The 25457-nt window shown below is 38.7% G+C and overlaps 1 protein-coding gene across 1 annotated transcript in view; it reads right to left on the reverse strand.

The window, feature by feature from the left end:
- The window catches only part of wdfy4 (WDFY family member 4), a 49033-nt gene that overhangs the window by 14169 nt on the left and 9407 nt on the right, over nucleotides 1-25457 (reverse strand). The window contains exons 8-48 of the mRNA XM_066678554.1: nucleotides 24215-24375; nucleotides 22992-23453; nucleotides 22301-22402; nucleotides 21945-22135; nucleotides 20545-20949; nucleotides 19955-20160; nucleotides 19311-19401; nucleotides 18987-19201; nucleotides 18754-18845; nucleotides 18192-18423; nucleotides 17971-18047; nucleotides 17027-17245; nucleotides 16395-16573; nucleotides 16037-16268; nucleotides 15611-15759; nucleotides 15403-15514; nucleotides 15086-15276; nucleotides 14823-14975; nucleotides 14592-14665; nucleotides 14206-14367; nucleotides 13656-13747; nucleotides 13421-13517; nucleotides 13114-13316; nucleotides 12805-12971; nucleotides 12287-12406; nucleotides 11751-11912; nucleotides 11434-11610; nucleotides 10306-10432; nucleotides 9885-10042; nucleotides 9552-9790; nucleotides 8989-9110; nucleotides 8707-8898; nucleotides 8343-8452; nucleotides 5978-6055; nucleotides 4791-4982; nucleotides 4610-4697; nucleotides 4114-4286; nucleotides 2300-2448; nucleotides 1816-1936; nucleotides 499-584; nucleotides 346-408 (exon numbers count right to left, since the gene is read on the reverse strand). Of these exons, the coding sequence (XP_066534651.1) occupies nucleotides 346-408; nucleotides 499-584; nucleotides 1816-1936; nucleotides 2300-2448; nucleotides 4114-4286; nucleotides 4610-4697; nucleotides 4791-4982; nucleotides 5978-6055; nucleotides 8343-8452; nucleotides 8707-8898; nucleotides 8989-9110; nucleotides 9552-9790; nucleotides 9885-10042; nucleotides 10306-10432; nucleotides 11434-11610; nucleotides 11751-11912; nucleotides 12287-12406; nucleotides 12805-12971; nucleotides 13114-13316; nucleotides 13421-13517; nucleotides 13656-13747; nucleotides 14206-14367; nucleotides 14592-14665; nucleotides 14823-14975; nucleotides 15086-15276; nucleotides 15403-15514; nucleotides 15611-15759; nucleotides 16037-16268; nucleotides 16395-16573; nucleotides 17027-17245; nucleotides 17971-18047; nucleotides 18192-18423; nucleotides 18754-18845; nucleotides 18987-19201; nucleotides 19311-19401; nucleotides 19955-20160; nucleotides 20545-20949; nucleotides 21945-22135; nucleotides 22301-22402; nucleotides 22992-23453; nucleotides 24215-24375 (6621 nt within the window). The remainder of the gene's footprint in view (nucleotides 1-345; nucleotides 409-498; nucleotides 585-1815; nucleotides 1937-2299; nucleotides 2449-4113; nucleotides 4287-4609; nucleotides 4698-4790; nucleotides 4983-5977; nucleotides 6056-8342; nucleotides 8453-8706; nucleotides 8899-8988; nucleotides 9111-9551; nucleotides 9791-9884; nucleotides 10043-10305; nucleotides 10433-11433; nucleotides 11611-11750; nucleotides 11913-12286; nucleotides 12407-12804; nucleotides 12972-13113; nucleotides 13317-13420; nucleotides 13518-13655; nucleotides 13748-14205; nucleotides 14368-14591; nucleotides 14666-14822; nucleotides 14976-15085; nucleotides 15277-15402; nucleotides 15515-15610; nucleotides 15760-16036; nucleotides 16269-16394; nucleotides 16574-17026; nucleotides 17246-17970; nucleotides 18048-18191; nucleotides 18424-18753; nucleotides 18846-18986; nucleotides 19202-19310; nucleotides 19402-19954; nucleotides 20161-20544; nucleotides 20950-21944; nucleotides 22136-22300; nucleotides 22403-22991; nucleotides 23454-24214; nucleotides 24376-25457) is intronic.

Genomic DNA, 25457 nt, shown 5'->3' on the forward strand with positions numbered 1-25457 from the left:
CATGTACACATTGTAGACAGAGTTTCTTTTCATGTAGATAACTAAACATAAAGCTTTGTCAGATACTTGCTGTCTTACCAGAAAAGCTAATTTCTAAACCCAAGGAGGTTCAGATCCTGCAGGCAGCAGTTATTGATGTCTTTCAGTTACCTGTATGGGAGATTAGTGAGTATATCTGTCACTAATTTACAGCTTGTGTGCACTGCCTTTTCTAGAAGCCTTTAGATAGCTGTCTCTTCACAGTCTGTGTTGGGCTGTCAGTGTGCAGTAACTGCAGTGTCTCTAAGGAACAGCTTAGGGAAAGATGATGGAGCTTTGAAACCACAGAAACACCGGGACACTTACCTGACATTATGCACAGCCTCTGTCACTCCTCTTCCCTTTAATGAAGGCACTACAGAGCACAACCTAGAGAGCAAAGAAAGAGAAAGATCAATCTGGTTGTGACCTATATAACCACAAACACTCATTGACTAGACATGCATTTCCTGTTTTTACCTTTTAAATGCTCCAACATGGTCTTTATTCACAAACACCAGAAACACTGAAGACCCATTCCTCGTGAAGATCTCAACAGCATTCTCCTACATGAAGCAAAATATCATGTAAATATATAAGCAAATATAATGCAACCAAGCATTTGTATGTTGCTCATTAAAACAAATGTAACACACACAGCTCATCTAAAAGTGAAGGTCGAAGATATGTAAAGCCGGGGATGGCCCAGTGGCAATATACAGTAAATGATCAGCACCAGACTGTTATAGACAAACAAACAAAGACAAATTTTGTAACAAATATTAACGTCAAAATTCACAAAACTGCCTGTAGCACAACATGATACAAAGTGATAATATGTGGAAACATGCAGACATGAATGGTATGTTTGAGAACAAAAATGACTGTACGTTTTTATTCACCAACTGAACTACCACAGAAACTCATTTGTAACTCAATTTGTAAGTTTAATTTTGTAGCACTTGCGGTAATGCAGTTAGCCGTCTCCCTTAGAGACAACCAAATATTTAGAGATATGTCTTTAGAGCAATATCTTCATCTTGATTTGTGCTTTTGAATGTTCTCTCTTAAAAAAAAAAAAAAAAAAAAGACAGATGCCTTTTTATGTGCCATGATCAGAGAGAGGGTGCCTAGCATACCGGAATGAGACAGCTTGTGTATTTACTTGTTTACTGACACCAGGGTTCGTAAACACATTAGACTGGTTTTGAGCAGGCAAATAGACTGGAGAGCTAGCAAATGGTGAAGAAATATCTTTTGAATTTTATAAGAAGTGTGTTTTTTTTTTTTGATAATCATGAATTGTATCATGTAACTTAACACATGCTATTAAAAAATGAACAAAGAGCCACTAGCCAACCAGCTGGGTTGGGTCCCTGACCGATGGTCAATAAATTCAAGCTTCTGGCAAGGAAAAAATGGGGGCAGGAAGAGAGCAGGAACATCACTATGTCCTCCCTCAATATTGACGGATGAAGTGCTCTTAAGCAAGGACCTTAACAAACATATGAACAGATAACATGATAGAAAATCAGCAGCTAGCTTATTGTTATTTAGCCATGCACGGCACTGTTGATTACTGCCCCTAGTGTGAATGCCCCGCCAAAAAAAAAGTTTTTAACAGAAAGAAACATATTGGGACTTTCAGTATCGATCCCGAGGAGGAAAAAAACAAAGTAAAAGTTATAGCTTGCAACTTTTAAACACTGTTTTGCTAAAGTCAAAATACAAAGCAATAATTTGACTTGGGAAAACGGCTGACCCTCTTTGTTTTACTGCTGTTGTATACACCCTCACCTCAAGAAGGAAGCGCATGAAATGAGCTTCTTTAATGTCCTCATAAGGCCAGCGTCTGCAGCCTAGGTCTTCTGTGCTCTGTTCCTTTTTCAGCATGCCACAGATAAATGAGTCTCTCACACTGTAGCATACATGCAAACACAGAACATCACAAAGATACTGTGAAAAAGACTTTTAGCATGACCTTCTTTTCTGCTGCAACTAAAACGGCGCCTACAAGAACAGATAATAATTCCATTGTTTAGTTACTAAAGATATGCATTGTTTGGCTGGATTAATACGAATACTCTATTTAACTAAAATATACCTCAATAAGTTATTGAACAATGTAACAAAATTGTTTATTAAATGCTTTTTACACACTAACATGTTTTAATCATTAGACCAAAGACTGAGGATTGAGCAGAAATAATCAGGTGAAATAACTAAAGTGGCAGAGAGTGGCAATCAAGTTGGGAGGAAACAGGAAGGTGACAGATTTTACCTGGTGGGATGATGATTTCCACAGCAAATGTCACCATTGGAGGTGAGGGTGAAGCCTTCACAGATATACAAATCCCCTTTTCCAAATAGGAGCACACCCTCTGTCAGCACATGACCACTGACTACAGCCAAACAGTGTTTAGCTTTGACCTGGAGCAGGAGAAACAGATCTCAGCTCAAAATACACCCCTAAAGTGCAAGGTTCCAAAACGATTCTTTGGTGCATGACATGGAGGAACTGCTTTTGGTTCCTTAAAGAATTATCTGTGGATGCAAATGAACTTTCACATATTGGTATAACACTATCTAAGCCAAGAGCCATTTAGCACTTACGAAGGGTGTAAGCCATGCCTGTAAGAGACCTGCTTTAATAAAAAAATTACAGCCTTAATATTATTAATTTATTAAACTTAAGAATTAGTAAAGAATTACTCTTTTAAATTGTGATTTAAAACTTTTAATACCTCAGCCCTAGTTAGCAATACTGTGCAATTTAGGGAGAATTTACTAGTGAGAGAGCTGTATTTTACTGTAAGTGTATTATCAGAAATAGTTATTTCATATTTCTCCACTGGTAACTTTGCTGCCATACTGTTTGCTGCCTTCAGAGAATCAATCAACTATGTGTTTATAAGAGGAGAATAGTGCAGAGCAACATATGGACATATGCAATTTTACGGTTTCAAGGCCATTTTTGGATGTGAGAAAGGCATGAGAACACTGAATGAATGAATGAATGAATAATGCTAATGTGAATACCTCGATGTGAAGCTAGCTGTTTAACTGATGGGTACATAGCCTGAAGCACATGTTTCTAACCCCTTGTTCTGGAACAGGAATGTCAGAGAGGTACAACCCTTTTCCTGATTGATCACTGTTACCACTTCATTATCTAAACAACATGGCGGTGAAACAAAGCAACAGAATCAAGAGCACGGATGACTGGCCTGTTTGAGAAAGAGGCCACAACACCGCAGGCAGTGTCCGAACAAAACCCTGCAATTATGCACGGCTAATTTTATTGTCTGCCTTCATTTCACACCATGCGTCTGCACCTGGCCCCAGCCCCGGCTCCACAGCTCCTGGCCCTTGGGACTTGCGTCTCCAAAACATATGGGGCTCTGCTGCACTGGCAGCCGCTCCACAATTAATACAAATCAAATCAGAGTCTCCTCTCCATGCCAGTACCCCCTCAGCACCATGGAGAGGGCCCCACTGTTTATTACTAGAATTAATCAATGACATACACACAATAGCAAAACACTAATTGATTAAAGCCTTGTTTCAATGTGTGGTACACCTGGTGGGCCTTCGGTCTCAGGTCAGGACTGATTCAGTTTCTAAGAATTGATTCTGAAAAGCCCGGGTGACTCAGCAAGCTAATTTGAAAATCATTTTCATTCTTGGTAGTTACATAAGCACTTCATGAAAACGTCATGTTCATGAAGCACAAACGTCAGCATTACTTTGACCAAGTTTTGATAAGAAGTCGTTAACTGTGCACATGGATTAATAAGCATGGAGAGCCATTCATCTGACAAACACCACAGCAGGACTCACCACCTTCAAAATGAATACACGACAGCTGACATCACCCCCTACTGCTCCTTATTAATACTTCTGTCAAGATCTCACTACCCAGTTTATCCTGAAGAGGTCTGTCAGATTACCAGGGCTTCAACTGCCATAATGACACTACACACATATGCTGCAGTGGACAGCCAGACAATGGTGCTCTATATGCTACTAATCATGAGATGGCTTAGAAATTATGTCAAACTGAGGTCACACTTAGCCCGTGTTGGTTGCTCTCACCTCCTCATTGGGGACTAGCTGCTGCAGTATGAGCTGAGTCTCTGTGCACTGCTTGGAGAAATCGTCCACAGGTGTCGAAACCTCGGTCAGCGATGGGAAAAAGGTTAAATGCTCACAGTCTGACCCAGGCTCCTCTTCAGCCTCTTGGCCTGGCTCACACAAGATTCTGACCTCTAACATATAAACACACACAACAGTTTAAATATCTTTTGGGTCAGGACTTGGGGTCATATGTATGCACCTTATTACATACACGTAAACCTTGCATTTCGTTTATGGATAAATAAATAAAACATTCTTAACCTGTGAAAATAAATTGAAAGCTTTTTACATGTTTTTAGTTCAGTACCTATATGGGGCAAAATGTAAAATGATAATATTTCTTTCAAAATTCTTTAGGACAATTCACATCAGATATTTTTTGTGTATACGAAAATATACAAAAAATGCAGAAAGGAGTGCTAAGAATATAAGCTCAGTGACAAAATGATGATACCTGAATCTGCACTGAGGACTTCTGTCACCCCTCTGCTTTCCTCTACAGGACCACTTTTCATATACAGTCCTGATGTAAGGGATGGTAACTAGAAAAGAAGGACACACTTTACATCACAAGTCATATGATAAAACAGTTAATAGTAGGCAAATGACTGCTGCAATCTGGGATGATGGCTGACCTTTTTTGAGCGCCGCAGAGCCTTCCTGCGAATACGGGGTCTCGTTCTGTTTGGCCCTTCTGCTGCATCCTGAAACCAGCGTTGGTTGATAAAGACTCCTGGACCAGGGCCAAAGAGTCCCCTTTCTCTAAGTAAATCTTCTTCTATCCTCAGCCACTGAGCAGCTACTCGCTCATTCTCACAGCGAAGCATCTGTAAAGGACAACAGCTCCTTTTGAACTACTGGACTATTTAAATGAATATGCAGTTTTAATGCATTATATATAATACAATAATTAATTCCATCTACTGATAGAAAATAAAAGATTAACAGCTACATAATATAATGTTATCACTATAAAACTCACCAAATTTACACACCACAGAAGGCAGCTGTGTGTAGACAAGTGGGCAAGTGTCTCATAATAAAGCATATGATAATGTGCAATGTACACAATATTTGTGTTGTGGGCACTTAAAATACTTCCACTGCATTACATTGCTCTGATTTCATAATGCCCCACTACACTACGAACCCATGATTTATTTGATGTTTTAGCAAGTTATTGTGTAGGACTTTTGTTCTAAGAGCCTTCACATCTCCCAGTAAAGGCTAAAGTGCTACTCTTTCATGCTCAGTGTGCTAACTGGGGGCTCACAGGTTTAATTCCTGGCCTGAAACAAATAGGGGACATGGTATTCATAATTCTAATGAACAAAATTCCACAAAGCAATAACAGAAATATATCTCCAGTACATTTTTATAATAAACCATGCTAAACGACTAGGTAGTTGTTGCAATATTGCATTACTGTGTCAGCCCATGCCTAACTGAGAGCATCTATGAATGTATTTGAGCAATCTGGTTTTAAAATATACATCTGGCCTTAACATCCATATCAGCTCAAGGATTAACTGGCATTGTAAAAAACATCCTGAAAGAATTACATTGACTTAACAACAACTTGGCTACAAGTAATTTACCTTCACTATACAACACTGTATTTCTAGTGTTTTACAGTACTTTTTACTGCAATTCTGTACCAGTATAATCAGAGTAAAACAGAGCAGCCACAAGTGATCCTCTATCAGAGATTCAGAGCCAGTTCAACACACTACTGCCTGGGGACCAAATGTCTAGAGGGTTCCAGAAGTTCCCACAACTCCATATTTACTGTAATTATATCAGAAAGGAAGCTCTGACAAACCTGTATATGATTTTTCAGCAAGGTCTCAAACATCTCTTCACCAGTTATCCTGTGACCTTCCATGTCTGCCAAAAAAGTCTTTGAGAAACACATTAGAAAAGAGTGAGATTTTTATAGATTTGTATCGCTCTTTGGAGGCCATTTATGTTTGCATACTTTTCTAACTTCATTTCATAAAGTGCATTTATCTAGCAAACAAGCTAGTGGCTATTGAACCCTACAATAACCCAGGCTCCAAATGCAATAGTTCTCAGTGTGTAGTAATTAAGTTAAAGTATAATATCAGCACAGTGTGAGGTTGCTGCTGGCCGTGTGCCACAATCTGTGCCCAGCTGATTTATTACACTGATTGGCATTAGCCCTTCAGGAGGCCTGTGTACAACACGACCAATGTGCTCATTCTAATATTTACTTAAAGAGTCATTAAGCTAATCATCACAGTGGTATCCTCTTAAAGCGAGTCAGGGAACTACAGGACTCGGCTGTAAAGCCTGACTCGGGAAGCGCTTTAACTCCACCTCAGAGACTGATAGCGAACACAGAGTCCTGCTCTGCCCAGCAGGAGCTTTTCCTGCATCTGTTAGGCAATGATACTACAGCTTCAGGCACCGGAGTGCTGCTTCAGGCACAAACAAACCATCTGACCATCTGATAAAAATGAGAAAATTCTCAATATTGTCCTTTTGTTTAAACTGTGTTTCCAAATTAACAAATATTTATGACATGGTTAATGGTTTTACACTGATTTCACTGATTTAGATGACCTGAATTTTCCTCCAGATTGCAAACATTTCCCAAACTCAAAGCCATGACTTTTCCAAAACATCCAAAATCGGATGATCCACAGTTACTTGATTCAGTGGAAAAATCTGCCAATTACATCACAGTAAATTAGAAAATGTCCAACCAAATCTCTAAACAGGACTACTGGGCAGCAATAAACTCTCAAACTTTTAAACTTCTCAAATTACTAGTCACAAAACTAGGAGGGAAAAAAATGAGGCATTTGTGCTTGCCAAATGGAAGGGAGGATTAGGAAGGGTTACAAAGAGAAATTTACGGGAGCAATTACGGCCCCGTTTCCACGGATAAACACTGAATCATCTCCTAATCTTATTCCTTTATTTAGAGAATCATAAGTAACATATAGCATTAATTACTCTATTTACCAAACAGGAAAACTCATTGGCCTCTTAAACGTGCCACATTAAATAGCATCCCCTCTGCAATTATCATCACACTGATTTACATTTTAATTACTTTCCAGAGAAAACACTACCTTTGATGATAACATAACATAATGTCAACTTCATTCTGAGCCGTTTGTGAATGTGTAATAAACTTAACTTGATCATTAGCCATGTTAATTATCTTTCTGTTAGGAAGATAAAGATATAATTATGCTGACAGTATATTTCTGAAATGAATCCAGAGAAAAGTTTTGCCGCAGGATGTGCGAAATGTTTTCTGGGATCCGTGGTGTTGGGCTCTCACTAGAAGTTGAAATTTAAGTCTAGAAATTGTTGGAACTTCCAGACAAAACTAGAACATAAATAAAGCAAAACAAAATAAATAGAAAAATCATATGCCATAATGTGTGGGTGTGTGTGTGTGTGTGTCATACATCGTATTATATTAAACGACTTTTCAAAACGTTCTGAAGTACAGGAAACTATCAGTCCATGAAACATTTGTCTTTTAATATCAGAACGACACACAGGCTTAGATGACTTTTCCCCAATTTTTTCATGGTACCTTTTTGAGGGAAACAATTCATCAAAACAGTTGATAGGCTGTCAAGAGCTGATATGATAAAGAATAACACAAAATGAATAATGTTTTCATCAGATTGTGACTGCCTATAATTACCGCCCCCTGTTTTTGTGGCGGAGATGGAGACAGCAGCAGTTGCAGAGAAACGGTAATTTCATGCCTCGTGCCTGAGTAATATCTCTGTGCATCCTTTTCCAGATGGCGACGTCTTCAACAGTGGGAACTAATGATGTGGGCCGAGTTTCAGGGGGAAAAACAACAATAACAGCGTCTTTAACCTTCACCAGCAAGCGCAATGTTCTACTGAGTGTTCCCGTGAAAAAAATTAACAAATATCAATTACATTGCCCACTGAGGTGTACTCAGCTGTAATGATCCAAATTGATTTAGAAGACAAATTGAGACAGTGCCACAGGGTAGGTGAGGCTGCTGGGTGTGGTGACTTTGGGAGGGTGGCAGGGCACAGTGGTCAGGATAAACACCTGTGAAACAGCTCACACTTATTTAATAAACCACCTCCTCTGTCTGTCTATCAAGGCTATGCAAGGACCTGTATTTAGAGAATCTTCACACTCCATAATAGGCTTCCTACCTTCACAATGGACTCAGAGTCCTTTTCAGCTCTCCTGTGAGGTGAGCGCTGGACACTGCCAAGAAGACCTGTCTTCTTATGACTATTATTTATCTTCTTCTTCTGAGAGTCTGAGGGAAAGAAACAGGACTATAGTGGCACATCTGAGTCATCAGACAGCAAGGACCAACTAACACATATTTTAAGTTTTGATGGGTCTGGAACTTTATAGAAATCTCAGCAGTCCCAGAAGCATGCATTTACTAAAAAAAAAAAAAAAAAAAAAAAAAAAAAAAATTATGACGCTTCTTGATTGCAATAAGAATTAATAAGAATAAAAAGGCAAAATAAAGCATGTAAATGCTGGAAAGACACAGAGACAGACCTATGAAAACTTGCCACGCTTTCACTGCTGTCTCCTCCCACAGAGGGCTCACATCTGTCATGGAGACTGGTACGTCTCTGCCCGCCTGCTTGGCTGACAGGTCAATCTTATAGGCCTCCTCCAGGGACTGTCTCCTCTCTAGCATCAGCTTACTCCATGTGCTTTCCACCATCCTCATCAGCTCAGACTCCACTGCACACAAAACAGGAAAAACCAACATCATAAATGTGCTTCATATTCCGATCCCTTGGTCAACATCAGTGAAAACGATTGCCAACTCACCCTCGGCTGAATCTGGGATTTCAACTGGGGCCATTCCACGGTTATTCTTGTGTGGGAATAGATGTCGCCAGAATTTTCTAGATGGCTTTTTGTGCATTTCACAGCCAAAGCCCTCAGGAAAGCTGAGAGTACAAAATAAAAGCTTATAGAATTAAATTATTGACTGATTAAACCTTCTATACCTTATATGTCTCACAAATCAGAGTGATTTACTTATGATTTTTGGATTTGAGGAACAAGTGGATTTATGTAAAAAAAAAAAATTCTCAATAAAATAAGTTGTGCTGAGATATGAGGAGCCATGTAAAAATGTATAAAAACCGTTAAAGACATCATAATATATTTTTCCTTAATAAAATGATATATATTAAATTTAAATCTTAAAATGAATTATAACTGTTATTCATTTATGAGTTTTAGATATATATATTAAAATTCCAAGTGTTTTATTACAAAATCACTGCAGGTATATAATGCGTTTAGGTCAAAATACCACCTTTACACTCCTAATGAAAAATCAAACAGAATACAGAGTGAAGATATAAGCATGGAAAAAGTGGTACCTTCCTGAGCGGATAAGGAGCAGGCAGTGCAGCAGGCAGCTGATGAAGGGGACACTGGCATTGTAAGTGGCCATGATGATGTCCCAGTACTGCTGTAGAACGGTGAGGGTCCTGAGGATGATCTGCTGCTCGGCTGGGGTCTGTCTGGGCCGAGACAGAAAGTACAGCAGGGATCGGTTCATGCTTTTATACAGAACATTGATTGTAGACTCCCGCTGAGTCTGTCCTTTCTCCATTGCCTGCAAAGCAAACACACAGGTATACATCATTACAATACTACAGCAAAATGCGAAAAGCAAGAAACCTAGGCATTTTCTGATGACACATACGCACCACCGCTATCTGTTCAGCAACAAAGGCCAACAGGTTTTCTGGATCCACCACAAACATGCCTGTATACAGTTTCTCCACCAGCATCTTACTGAAAAAAGCTATGTTCTCTATCAGTATGGCCACCTTCCCGTCAGGCCTGGATTTGGATGCATTTGGATCTGGAACCAAAGCCAAATTAAATAAGTTTTTTATTTAAAAAGCCCCAAGCTCACACTATATTTGTTAAACAAGCACACTAGCATATATATCCAGTATGTTGCTGAAGCAGATATATTAAATACCAGGCGACTGTCTATTTAACACAATGATGACAGCACAATCATGCTACAACAACCTAAGTATGTTTTTAAAAATACAGACAGAGCCAAATACTAGGCTTAATGTCATCAATAAAATGTAATCATGAGTAGCATTATTTTACCGTCTCTGGCCACATGTGTGGATTGACCGTCTTCTTGCCCTGTCATATGTATGATCTCCATTAGAAACTCCAGCAGTTCACTCTGAAAGCTCTGTTTTTGCTCCTGACATACCTCATCTGGAGAGAACTAAACACATTGACACAACATTAAAGCAAACACCTGGACCAACATTCAGCCATTTAACATATCTTCTCCACATGCACCTGCCTGGTGTAGCATAGTTTGTGGCCCCACCATCTTCTCTTTAGAACAGAGAAGGGTTTAGAAGGGTTCAATTCCCTGCTTGGGATTGCACACCATGCTAAGACCAATAAGAGTCAAGGAAACTTATAAATGTCTCAGATTAAGAGTGCCTACCAAACGGCACAAATGCAAAAACGTAAAAAAATTCACATAATTCTGTTCACTGGCTTTGCAAAACACAGTGTCTTTCAGTAAGAAATAGATATGCAAGTGGTACACATTCCTCAAAACTGGGCCAAGAGTGGCACCTTATGGAGAAAAGATTTTACACACTGGGGCCAATATTTTTTTATACTCCAAGCCACTAGCAGATTATTTCACTGCCAGAAATCTGGAAGTATTACATCATTACTCTAACACCTACACAACATAAAGCATAAATTCTAGCACAGTACTACCACTATCGCACGTAACAATGAGCAGCAGAGCAAAACAAAGGCATAGTTCAAAATGAATTATTTCTCAATGAAACAAGCACTGAATATGTATGGACATGGATTTTAAATCTGAAACTACTTTTTAATTTGTAAGTAAATGGAGATGTTCTATTACAATTTTGAAATTGAATACTTTGTTGATTGTTTTTTGAAAAAAAAAGTCTTTATAGTTTTGCCATTTATGTCATTAAAATAAACAGGTGAATGTCAGAGTTGTAGAATCAATTAAGTTGCTACAAACTACAAATTAATTGAAAATCATTCAATATGCAGCCCTGTAATATTTACATAATTACATATTAATGTATAATATGTATGATGTAAATATGTATAATGTATAATGCATTTGAAATGTAAAGCAAAACCATAAAAAAATTACTCAAACTTGATTTTAAGGGTCAACCGCACAAACCCTTGTGATGCTAACCACCAATGCTCCCTCCTCACCTCCAGCAGCTGAATAAATGGGTGATTCTGATCTTTGGCAGGGACGTTTATGAGACTGTCCATCAGCAGTATGCGAATAAAGTCACACACCTGCTTCCTGGCAGGGTGAGAGAGGCGGGCCGTCGGGGACTCCCCCTCTGTCCCACCCTCACCATTACCCTGGAGACCAGAAGGGCTCTTGGTAGTAAGAAAGAACATACAGGATCAGTTTGCATAACTGGCTGCTCCACTTTCCTCCAGGGGAATTAAAACACTATGCAAAAGGCTTGTAATTAAGTGTGCACAGAGCATGGACGGTAAAGTCCTCCATGTCTCACCTCAGTGGTTTCAGTGGGGAACACGGCACTGGCCAGAGAGTTAAGAAAGTCAGTGGAGGCCCACAGAGGATCACGTGGGAAGAGGCTGTGGAGCAGACAGAGGAACTGCATCACACTGCCTGGGTACTGTACCTCCCAGTTGTCTTCACTTCCTGTTATTGGCTTTTTTGGAGAAATGAAACACAGTGAAGAAGCGTGTAACAGTTTACCATTAGAAATCACAATAATCACAGGCAATATCAAAAGCATGTTAATTATTATTCCTCACTCAATCAAGCAGTAAAAATTATTAGAAAATACAGTTGTGACATTACTGTTGAGAGAAAACTGTAATATCAAAGCTGTTGATACAAAATGCACAGGAAATTCAAAGGTAATCCATTACATAACATACTGCAATGATCTTTGTAACTGTGCAATTATGTTTTAACTGTATTACAAAATAAACTCATCTTACAAAAAACAACTCAAATTCTAAGAGTTGAGCACATACACCTTAAACAGGTTGTCCATGGTCTATAAAAAGTCTTTCTCACCTTACAAATGATCATCTTGACCAGTTCTATCAGGACGCAGGCTGCCTCTGTGCAAAGCTGAACTCCTTGTTCATTTGTGGAGCTTTCAATCACACTCTGGAGTAAGCTATCAAGATCCATCTGGCATCCAAAAAAATAATAATAATTGTGCAGGTCACTTAATAGAATATAAACAATATGTTTCCTCAAATTATTCTAAAATAAAATATTGTCTCATAAATAATAATAAATATTTCGACAAGAGAAATGTAACATTTAAAAAATGCTTGTCTAATGCCAAATTAGTTTGCACTTCCAAATAAAAAAATTAATAAAATATATATAATGCATTCAAATGTATATAAAACAAATTAAAATTAATATTTTAAATCACAGATTTTCTTGAATGTTAATTACTTAATACATTTTGAAAAACCAATTAGCTCCCCCTAAAATTCATTTATACCCTAAAATTCACCCTAAAATTCTGCCCAAAGTCTTTTTAGTTCAAAAAAAAGTAAGTTTTAAGGACCATTTACCTGTCCATCTGGTATGGGGAAATCTGATTTTCCTAACAGGAGGGCAGCAAATGCTCCATATATCTGTGGAAGGTTAATATGACTAAGCAGCAGTCTGGGCAGCACAGTAAAGCCTGGACAGGTGCAGCTCAAACACTCATAAGACCAAGAGCGTGTCCCCCAGTTACCTGAGCAAAATGGGAACATACCAGTAACGTATAAATCAAGCTAATCATAAATCTGTTTCTATATGTAATTGCTGACTTAAATAGTGATAATAATTTCACTGTTCAAATATTCACACTCTTTCCAAAATACTGAAGGTTGTACCTATGATTCCAAGCGGTATCTCAAAGCCTTCCATTAGTGTTCCTAATGACACACCCTCTCTGAACTTGCCGAGTATCGTCTGATTGGAGAGAAAGTGGACGAGTAGTCTAAGGGCCAACAGAACCGTGTTGGAGTGGATGTGTCCTTGTAAGAAGAGGAGGAACCAGTCTGACCCCAGCGTGAAGAACACTTCTTCCTGGTTACTGCAATGAAAGAAACATGAGAGAGTAAGAGAATCAAAATGCTTATGGAATTTTGAAATATTATGGAATATTTAATGAAACAGTCCTCTGTGCTATAGACTCACTCATTAGGCAGAGAATTGTCAGAGATGATTAGTGAGGACAGCGCCTCAAGCAGCTGGTTCCTGATCCAGACGGTTCTTGCAGGTGTTTGGCTGAGGGCTAGACAGAAGTTCAGGCAGAGCTTCAGTCATCTTTAATCAATCCTCCACCAAAACATTGTGACTTTAATACTGAGTAACATACCCCTCCACATCTAAATATCGGAAACATTTCAATGTTTACTTGCAGTGTTCTTACATATTGACTTGTCATCGAAAACTACACAAGAAAAAGCAGTCTTCTCATTCACAGTTGGAGGAAACAGGGAATGAATTAAGAAGAGTCCAAGCCTGCATGAACAAAGAAAAACACATAGATGTAGAACTTTGATTTAGTTGCACTGTAAATCTAAATGTGTCTATAAATTAACCTCTGTGCTGCAGAAAGACAAGGTTGCAAAAGAACTCTGAATTCTGACCGAGTCATTTGGTTGATTGTGCATACAAAAAAAAGAATAAATCTAGCATAGCTAAGAGATATAAAGTGGAAGTGCATCCATAAAATGATCTAATTTAGCCTAAGACACTGCTTACACACGTTAATAAATGAGCAATTTTAAATATATTGTATAATCTATCTATCTATCCAATATATATATATATATATATATATATATATATATATATATATATATATATATATATATATATATATATTGGATAGATAGATCAGCACACACACACACACTCAGCAACTACCATCTTTATCTCTCATAGCCAATGATCTGAAAGGAACTGTCTTTGCATGCCTGCGGATGTCTTCTGTGCTAAAGTGCCCTTTCAGCAGATATGTGATGATGGTGCAGATGACAGTGACTTTTGCGTATGTCACAGCAGGGTCCTGCAGCAGGAAAAGAAGCTTAGTCATCAGATCAAGGCTGTGCATGGCTGCTGCATTCCAGGGATCCTCACTGGAAAAGATTGGCATATCTGTCATATGATGCAGTTATCTTGACAATTCAAATGTTACGTGAAGCCTCTCTGGCAGAGTGCTAGACCATGTTTCCTGTAAACAGACCATGCATGAGTGGAAAGAGGAAGAGAGAATGCTCTCTGTCGCATACAAATCAATTATGGCTACACAAAGCCCAGAAAAAGTCGATATACAATGACTACACAAATCAGTATAAAGTACCTTGATGATTTCAGGATATCAGCAAAATGATTTAAAACAGAGAAGTCGAGACTTTCTGGAGCCTTCTGCCAGACCTATAAATTAAAACAAAAAATTAATTATGAAAAATATAGGCCTGGTTAACATATTTTTGTGATTCAGATTATGTACACATTAAAAATAGTAGCTAACAGATCAAGTTTTACACAGATACAAACATACTTCAGCTATGTAGATTAAGCACAGACATACCTCAAAATCACACAGGATGTCCTGGAGTGCAGTGAGGTCATGTATATATACACAGCCTGTACCCAGCTCCATGGTCCCCACTATAGCTAAAATCAGCTGAAAAGTCCTGTTACTGATCAAGTGGGCCTTCATCTTCAGTAGGAAGGCAAAGAGCTGCAGACAGAAATAATATATGAAAAAAACCTAAATATCTCTTTGATCTTTTGTAAACAATTTTGTTAAAGGTAAGTGTGGAAAAGAAAAAAACCTTCCAGAACATGTACCTTATAACCATTGATCCGCTTCATCTCATGCCTCATCACTGGATTTGTGTTTAGTACAGATAGCAGAACTTTGACAGATGCATACAACAAACTGTCATCTGATGCCATAGCAACCAAGCTGAGATTAACTGCAGGTCCACCAATGAACTGGAAACTAGTGCTAGCACTGTTTGAAATAAATGTCCTGACCCCTGAAATTGAATGTGAAAGGAAAGAACGTAAAAACATAGTTATAGGTCTTAAATAATTTGAACTTGATTAACAAACTTAAAACATTAATTTCAATAATGATGTAGTCTGAAAATATTAATTTTTACCAAAACGACCAATCAAGGCTGCCCCAATAGTTCTAGCAGTTCCACTGAGGTGCTGACTGATATTGTGAGCCAGAAACACAGGAGTGCAGCTATCCCTTGATGTGATGCCCATCTGTAAACAAAGATGATTAGTGGATTAGTCTCCATTTAAAGCATCTGACCATATTAATTGATTATATTTAAACCAGAACACATATAGTAGTGGCACCTCTTTGGCTATAAGACGGCAGTCCACCTCATTGTACTGTTCTCTGATCTCTGCTACTGTAGTGAGAGTAGACACTGATGGATTTATGCCAAAACAGATTCTTTCTGGAGGAACTAGCCTGACTAGAGAGCATTCTGTTTTCCCACTGTCTGAAAAGAAATAAGAAATAACATAGCATAAACTGCGCCTTGCTTTCTCCAAAGCAAATGAGGAAAATAATTTTAATACTAGGTTTATATATAATCACTGTTAAAAAAATATATACAAGGGACAGCCACTGTGCTTAAATGACAAGGGAAAATAGATAATTACATGTAATTTTTTGACAGTAGTATGATACTGGGATCTTTCCAGAAAAAAAAGTAGGTCACAGAAGGCCGGATCATTTTTAAGCAAAAACAAAAGAGAAGAAACTTTCTGCCCTACCTTGAGCCTCAAGAGCCAGGTAATTGCCAAGATACTTAGTGCCCTGATCATACATGATCTCTACAGCCTCAGCACTTAGCACTTCTTCAAAGAGATATGCAGGACCAATTCTCCAGATCAGCGCTGCATGCTGCTTCCATATCGGAGGAGTCCCAATAATCCCACACACATCAATGACTGCTGATGCATCCATTGCAATGCACTGGCCAGGGAATGGCTGAATATACCTCATCTATAGACAGAGGAACCATATACTGAGATTTATAGTGTGCAATGTACTGTACAATCAATCAATCCAAAAGAGGATGCAGTGTTAAAAACAGAAAATACAAGACGCAGCTGTAACACTTGAGCTAACCTTTGATGTCCCAATCAGCCCTCCATTGAGATAAGCAGATACTTTGCAGCTCTTTTTGATGTCCTTGGCCATTACAACAACAAGGTGATGCCACTGTCCTGGAGTCAGCTGTTTTGAGCACTTGAAGCGCACTGAAACTGGCAGAGCTGTTGGAGTGTGTATCTCCGGCTCCAATATGTCTATGAAAGAAAGATATTTTGTGCTTGGGTTTCTTTAGATATGTGTAGAAAGAATCTCACAGCTACTTTAATGAGTATGCAATATTATAAAAAATATAATTTAGCAATTACTTAATATGTGATGAAATTATATGTATGATGATATTTAGTTTTTTTGAGCTCTGTAAACAAAAAGTTCAAAAGAAAACAAAAAATAAAAAGAAAATATTTGCAGTATAATATTATCATTATAACTGCATGACATCTGTACAATACAAAAAGTGAAAACTTAGACAAAATGTACTAGTAGTGCAACATATAACTCTCAGTATAATGTTTCTGAATTGGAATGTAATCAGAAAAGCATGCTGATGAAAAAAGTCATCTTGCCCATCTGTATGTGAGTCTTATATCAATAAAGTACTTGCCACAGACAATCACTGCATTTCAGTATAGTGTATACAGGACTGTCACCTAAGAACTGGTAGGGCTCTTCTTCGGTGGAGATGACCAGGCAGCCGTCAGAGGCAGAGATGCTGATCGACAGACAGCTGTAGTGCTGCTCAGCACGAGACATGTGGCGCACTATCGTCAGCAGCCGAACTGGGTGAGAGTCGCACGCTGAGCTGAACCTGCTGATCAGAAACCAGCAGGAGAACGACACGCCAGCTGAGGGAGGAAAACCCCTGCAGTCTGACAGATAAACAGAACAGCAGTCACAAAAAGGCACAGAAAAAATTCTGCAAGGCACAACAAGGCTATTAAAGTCTTAATGAATTATGTCCATTTTTTAACAGAGCCAAGTCATTTTTAGAAGCAGGAAGTACTAAACAATGTCAAACTCTTTATAAACTTTTTTAAATATACATTCACAACTCACATGAGAAGAAAAATCATTTAGAACCAGTCTGAGGAGCACCCAGACATTTGGCAGCCACATTTAAAATCATGTTTATAACAGAATGTCTGACACATCCAAGACACTAGGTGCCAGAATAGTGGCCTTTAATAACAAGACAGTCTTAAACCCATAAAGATGTGCTTCAGTCTTCCACTACATACATCTGTAATTGCAAGGATTGCTAGTCTACTACACAGAACAATCACTGGATTAGGAACACCTACCTTGAATCTACACTCACTGTCCATTTTATCAGCTCCACTGTCCACACAGGAGCATTCTTTAAAGACTGTAGTCCATCTGTTTCTCTGCATACTTTCTTATCCCCATTCACCCTGTTCTTCAATGGCCAGGACGGCCACCACGGAGCAGGTCTGTAATTGTAGAACTACAAGGTGCTTCTGTGTGGTCAGTGGAGCTGATAAAAGGGACAAGGGGTGTAGATACAAGGTACATGCTCCTGACCCAGTGGTCTTTCAGTGTATAGCAACAGTGCTGCAAAGAAAACATATCTCACCACTTCCAATTCCTCCTGTGGAGACGGAGTCTGCACTAACTCCTTTCACTGTGGCAAGAGATGGCAGAAACAGACAACTAAAAGGACAAATAGAGATTGTGAAGTTATAGATTGTGAAGTTATAAAAATAAGATGATTACAGTTATCTGATCAGGATATAAGAAGCAATATATTATTTGATTTTAATTTATTTATTATCAGCAAAGGTTGTGGAGACCCACCCATATCCACTGTCAGTCATATCGAACTCCACAAACGAGGGTGAAGCTGACACCTTGTGTGGCCGGAAACTCCGTGGTGAAGTCATTGAAACAAGACTGATGATTCGGTGAAGGGGAACTGGTGACCCGCTGTTTGAGGATGTCCTCAATAAACTAAAACTCCTTTTAAATGACTTATTATAATGCATCTTTTCAGTCTCGTCACAGTCTTCTACTTTGTCAGCGCCTTCTCCTATTTTAATGAAATCAGATTTCATCCAGCTATTTGCAAGTGTTTTGTAAACAAGAGAGTATTAACTTTTTACAGTGGCAAAACACTGCTATTTTTACTCTTAAACCTACTGTATTTGTTTGATTTATTTATTGCATTTTAGTATTGTTTGATTGATTTATATATTTGGTTTACATATAAATATATTTAAATAAATTTTTTTGGAAGCAAACAAGATCATATTTCATAAAAATATATTTCATACTTCATACTTAACATTTAGGGACCAGAGTTCCATTTTGGGTCTCGACAAACAAAAGAAGAATATAAAACAAATAATGTAACATGTACCATTAGAGAGTGGTGGCTCAGCCTGAAAGACCTGGGAGGGGGTACACTTTTCAGGATTACACAGGAGAGGATCTCCTAAACACAGGAACCATCTGTATGAAAGTGTAACCGCAAATGGCACACATGTGAATTTATTTCTTTATTGTAGATATGAGTGAATCTAAATCATATAAACATTATACAATATGCATGCAATATCATGCAATATCACAGAATAGCTCATCGTTGCCAACCTGAGGGACTTCTGGTCTATGGATTGGGAAGCCAGTTTCTCCAGGATGCGTACCACAGGCAGGTGCAATAAGCAGGTGCTCTCGCCAAGGATGTCCCGGCAATGGGTGAGAAGAGTCTCCAGAAGGCCCGATTCACACATGATCTGTCTGTTCTGTTCTGATTTCACCATGGACTGCACATGATGAGCTACAGCTAACTGCAGTTCAGCAGACAGCTACAGATGTGAAAGCACAGAGAGACAGTAATGAAGCTGCTGTAGATTGTCTAAAGCAGACAAAGGACCATCAAGAATAAAACAATAATGTGTTACTGCACTACGGTACCTGAGGGTCACTGGGACAATAAATACAAGGTAGCAGAATCATGATGACCTTAACTGCTCCAGGGTGCAGTATTTTATGATCACAGGAGAACCTGAAGAAAGAGGAATGTCTGTGATATGTAGTAGAAACAGAAGACACAGCCCCTGGGTAGACATTGAGGTTAAGTGGCTTGTCAGAGAACACAGAGACAGCAGTGGCTGGTAAAGACATTAGCCATCTGGCATGACACTACTTCCACACAATCATGCTGCCCTTGTTTGAAAAAGACTAGAGCTAAAACATCTTTTAAGCAGGCACCACTCCATATTATTTGCAAATTATTACCGCAGCATAGGCATTTTTGTAAAAAATTGTCCAGTAACCATCATTAATCACATCAATGATTCCCTCAAATATTTGTAAGAAAGAATACTAACCACATCATAATCATATTATGAAACAATGGCAAAAATATATATTTCATACTTACTCTGCAACTCTAATATTAAGCAAAACATGCTCTTTATCCCAAGGAAAAAAATGAAACGGTTTACGATGATGACAACTTGAAGGCATTTATTCTTACTACATTTAAAATAATGTAGAAAAATTCCCCAAACGTTTTATACATTGTGCATGATTAAAAAGCATTCAATACCACACACCTCCCAGACTCTGTAGAGGTGGATGAGATGGTGAGAGCTGCATTTCTGATCCGGCACTGAAAGTCCACATCTCCAGACTTGGGCCCTGTGTGGGACTGTTGATTGTCCTCTACATCTGCATCCTCCTGCAGACCAGTGCACAGGTCCGCAGCCACAGTGACACCTGTTCCAAATTGCTCAAGAAAGCTCAGCAGCCTCACACAGTCCTTAAAATAGGAGTGAGAGATATTATTATTATGACTAATAATAGCACTGTAAGATTTTCAGAAGGTATCCTAGGTATCCAACAATTAAACAAATATACAAAATGCAGGCATGTGGAGTAACTGTTCATGTTTTTGCTTAATCATCATGACTTCTTGAGTCTGCCAACGTCAGTAATCTTATAGAGCAACATTAGTTATGTGTACAATCTAAGTTTAAAAAAGAAAAAAGAAAAAAACTATGAGGCAATAAAATATCCATGATATCCAGTTAATCTCAATAAACCTTAGAATAACTAAATATATCATATATTAATTATTTTGTGTTGTGAAAATGTGTGCAATGATCATGACATTATTTATATTTGCCTTCTTGCCCACCCTTACCTGCAGGGGTGTGGAAAGAGTGGATTTTGAGCTTTCAGCCATTTCCACAAACTGCCGGAAGCTCTTGCAGCATGAGCGAGGGTCCATGGCCAAGTCTGCCTCTATTGGCACATAGCTACGGAAGCAACCCAGCTGCAGCAGAGCCTCAGCTAGTTTTTCATAATGACCAGTGGTGTGAAAGAAGTGGGCATTGACAGGATGTAGATGGATGGCAAGGGCCACTGTGTGCAGGGCAAGCAGAAGCAGCTCCATCAAGGCACTGTGGCTAAGAGAAGCCCACACCCCCAATGGCTGCTCCAGTAGAGCCCCCTCCATATCTACCACCATGGATAGCAGACCGTTGAAGCCACCAGCTGTGCGAAAAGCATTCCAGCTGTTGGGGTTGTCTAGCACTTTCAGGACAGACTGGGTACAGGGAAGACATGAGGACATCAGTGAAAAACATTGCAGTTCCTTAAAGAGACTAACACAGAGCCTACAATATTTTTCCTTGTTTTATTGTCAGTATCACAATATGGTTTTAATTCAAAGTTTCTCCAGTCAGTTAAAGGCAGAAATGGAGATGCAATGCTGGAAATGCACTGATAAATTATACATCACTCTATTAAAGGGGAGGCTGTGCAGCAGGGTTCCAGTTTCATGGGGCTTAGCAGAAATTGTTTTAGCCTTTATTCAGTTTACAACTCTAATACATCAAAGAGCTAATGTGTCATAAAATTAAGCCCTAAACTAATTAGGACCAATAGAAGTAATCAGAACAGGTTTGACATATTTCACACAGTGGTCGGGGTGAATCCAATTGCTACCTGCTTTAACCCAGTTACAGCGTAATAGTCTGCAAGTTAGTATTCTTGTACTTGTATCTAAAAAATGGACATGTACAGTAAGTAGCTAATGTAGTTACATATAATTAGATTTCTTCACATTCACTGATCTGATATTGCTCATAATTTTCGGCGTGTCACACCACTGGGCTGCGATCCTAATTGAATCGAGCCCGAGTTAACAGCTAAACATATATTAGCAAATCAATCTGAATTTGGCTTTAATGTGATCAGGCTCCCAAAGGCTAGGATAATAAATTCACACACTTATTATGCTTTAAACTTGTTATAATTTGTTAAAATTAGAAATAAAATCTGAATCTCGAGGTAGTCCCCAAAACAATGTGCTTAGTTCAGGATACAACCACTATTCCTTCATCACTGGTCTAGTTTTCCCACACATGGGGAGAGCAAAAGTATACTGTGAGAGGAATATTGTGGAGATGGGAATGCTGAGACAATGAATGATAAAACAAATAAAAATAATTTCACAAGAATTAATCAAAGATGTTCAAAAGATAAACAAAGACTTGCACAGGAATGGACAAAGTAGAGAGATTAAAAAATAAGACATACATGCAGCAGATCCAGTTTGAGTTTTATTTCAGTCTCAGTGGAGGAACAGAGAGCTCCTATAGCCGTGCTCATGTACTCATCTGGGTTCATCTCAGACAGCTGCTCCAGGATACAGAGAGATGGACTGCGGAACTGCTCATCATCCAAGAAGATTTTTATATAGGGAATCATGCCCAAGTCTCGAATAGATGCTGGTATAGCCAAGAAAGAAAAGAATAACTATACTCCAATACGTATTTAAGTATATGCATACATACAGTCTAGCTGTGGATATGCAGAAGCTTTGCATACAGCTGTGTGCTTTGAAATTTAAAACCAAAACATGTTTGTACACTCCCAGGAGAATTCTACTTTACCTGTATTTCTGATGGACCTCAATGCCAGAGCAGCAACTACATTTAGCATGTTGGTGGTGAGTTGCCTCTCACAGTCTTCCACTCTCAGTTCATCCTTATTCGCTGCAGGTGAAAGCAATTACGAATAAATGGTGAGGAATTTAACATTTGCCCTTAATACTCTTAAAGGCTGTCTGCCCAGAAGATAACAGAGCCATGTCCTTATCTACACATTTTAAATGTGTATTCCCCAAACTGAAGGACAGCCCAGGACTAGGGTTAATCCCTATCTGTCAAACAAATCGTATGTGTATTATTCAGTTATTAGGTTTATTTATTAGCATTTCTGAATTATTTAGATCAATATGGAAACAGGGATTCCAGACTATGGTCCTGCATTCACTGCCCTGGTGAGTTGTTAGCTCAAATTTCTAACAAGAAACAATTTAAAGTCAGTGAGGGTCAGCAGTAAATACAGTTCACATAGATATTTTGGTATGATTCAGGATTGTTGCTAAAAATATGCTGAGCAAACTAAAGAAACATGCAGCTTGAAATAAACTCTGCAGGATATTATATCTCAAATACCAGAGTTAAAGCACCCCTGATGTAAAGGATGAGTGTTATGAGTGCATCTAGTTACTCAGGGTCCTAGATTGATGGGTCCATAGAGTTAAAAGTGTTAACCAGCACAAACACACACTCTAATCACCTGTGATGCCAGCCTTCCTCAGGATCTTAGCTCTCCTTCTGAGCTCCACCAGCAGAAGGTCCATCAAACCACCATCAATCAGCACTTCAGACAACAGGCTGCTGTGCATTACCAAGCCATGGAAGCACTCTAAAGCAGCCATGCTGAAAGCCTGCGAAGATCCCTCTTTCAACATGGCCTGTACCTTCCTCAGTGTGTCATGAGGGATGTAGGAGAGCTGAAAGACCACTGTCTCCAGAAGCTCAAAGAATTGGGGGTAGACAGTGGCAGGTTTCTGTGCCACACATTCTGCCAGCTGGGCCAGACTCTGCAGTGTCCATTCCAGAAGAAAGAAGTTGGCCTTGTCCCATGACCAGATTGTCTGCACTGTACGCAAGATCTGACAGCAGGTCAGTGCGCTGCCGGAACGCAGGAAAGAGGACTGGATGATCTGAAAAGCTTTGATGTTCTTCACTGCAGAGCCTGCAAAACAAAATTACAAATGGCCAGAATTCACGTATTAAATCTCAGACCAAATAAATCGATCAAATCATGCAAAATTTTAATCCACAAAGTGGCATATAACATGGCAAAATATTAAATATATTACAATAATATTGTGTTCCTTTGTAAATTTCCAAACATATGTGGCTTGTAATTTTATTCTGGCAGAAAAATGTTGGAAAGTGATTTACATCTACAGTGAGAGTGCCATGACATTAAAAACACCTTGGGGCCCATATACATGAGAAACTCTGCATATAAATCACATTACTCCCTCATAGGTTGATTGAAACTGTGTTATCTAGCATGCATGAATAAGTGCAAACATCATGGAGACCCATATTCACAATCAAATGTGTGCATAACCCTGTCAAAAGGTTTTAAAAAAGACTGCTCGTCTCTCTGGACAAAAATACACTGATGTTTGGAGTAAATAAATATATAAGTGGAGAGTAGGGTTATTGAATTTCACCCTTAATTAAAATCACATCAGGGCCAAATGGAATCAAGCTAAAAAAGGCCCGTGTTTGCCTCTCTCTGGAGTGAGGTGCTCTGCTTGGTGATGAATGGTGGACTGTGGTACAGAAGAGGAGAATGGATGCAGGGCATCTTAAGTGGGTTAGTGAGGAGGCCTACACTTCATCATCTTGGACATAATTGCCTTTGCCTTGTCGTTAACATGAGGTGGTGGCAAGGAGATTCAGTGAGGTGTTCAGCATCCACGGTGCATCCGTCCATACCTTTGGTCAGGGCGGGGTCGAATTTGAAGCCTGGTGGCTGGGGATTATTCACACACACAGCCACCTTTAATTCTGATTTTCCAAACAATGTAAATGAGGCAATCAGGCCCAAGAGATCTTCCACTGGTGAGAAGTTTTCCACTGCCGTTTCCTCCTCACAGCTGGAAACACAAGCAAAGTGTGACACAGTCTTGTTAGTGTGTGCTTTTCTTTGTTTTGCTGAATTTTTTCATGACAAAACAAATTTAAAAATACAGTTTATAAGGAATAATTCAGTGAATAAAGAGACATATTTTTCTTTTGTGTGGTCATTTCTGATGTGCAATGGATCTTGGAGGCTAATATAACTAATAATCAGTGGATACTTGTTATAACAATGATTCAAATTTTTCAAACTAGAATTCTCCATCATCAGACAATGGTCTCAAACTGCCTTTCTTTAGTCATCCTAGACGTCAATAATGTCACTTGATTATCCTGTATACCACTGTTTTAGGCACCTGAGAAAAAACAAATACCACTATTCCAGTAAGCAGTGATATCCTGTGAGTGTATATGTTGAATTACCCCTTTCCAAATCTCTCCTTGGGGCAGTCAAGTATTATTTGATGTTATCATCCAACACCTAATATTACCTAGGTTAATAATTACTTCATTATGTTAAATCAAGTGTGCTGTTGATTTTTACAAATCAATACATTCTAAGAGAATATCTGGAAACAAACTTTATTCTTCACACTATAAAACACATCTACTAGAAAAATCATTTACATACATGCATACATTTTTGTATGTATCATATTTATGTATTATTTTATACAAGCACCCTACTTACTGAGAAGATAAATGATTTCAAAAGCCAAGAAAAAAAAAAAAGACATATAAATTAATTGACTCCATTCCATTCCATTCCATTCCATCAGGTCAAACTCTTGTTAAATAGAATGCACAGCTGTTGAAGTTTGTTATTAACTTAGTTACATGTCAGAGACTTAACCAGATGGAAAAAAAATATCCCATAAGGCTGGTCTTGAACATGTAAATGCACATGGCTGGATGTGGGAGGTCTTGTCCTGCAGTGATTTTACTATGAAGAAGAGGAGCAGTCTCAGAAAAGCAGCATGACCAATAATGAGATTGAGTTCAATTCACCATTGATCTCATTACAGGCTCTTTCATTATTAATCACTGAGGAATGCAGCGGAACTGGTACAGGAAAGTTAGAGCACAAGAGAGCAATGGA

Source organism: Hoplias malabaricus, chromosome 8, assembly GCF_029633855.1.
Source record: "Hoplias malabaricus isolate fHopMal1 chromosome 8, fHopMal1.hap1, whole genome shotgun sequence".
Taxonomy (NCBI): domain Eukaryota; kingdom Metazoa; phylum Chordata; class Actinopteri; order Characiformes; family Erythrinidae; genus Hoplias; species Hoplias malabaricus.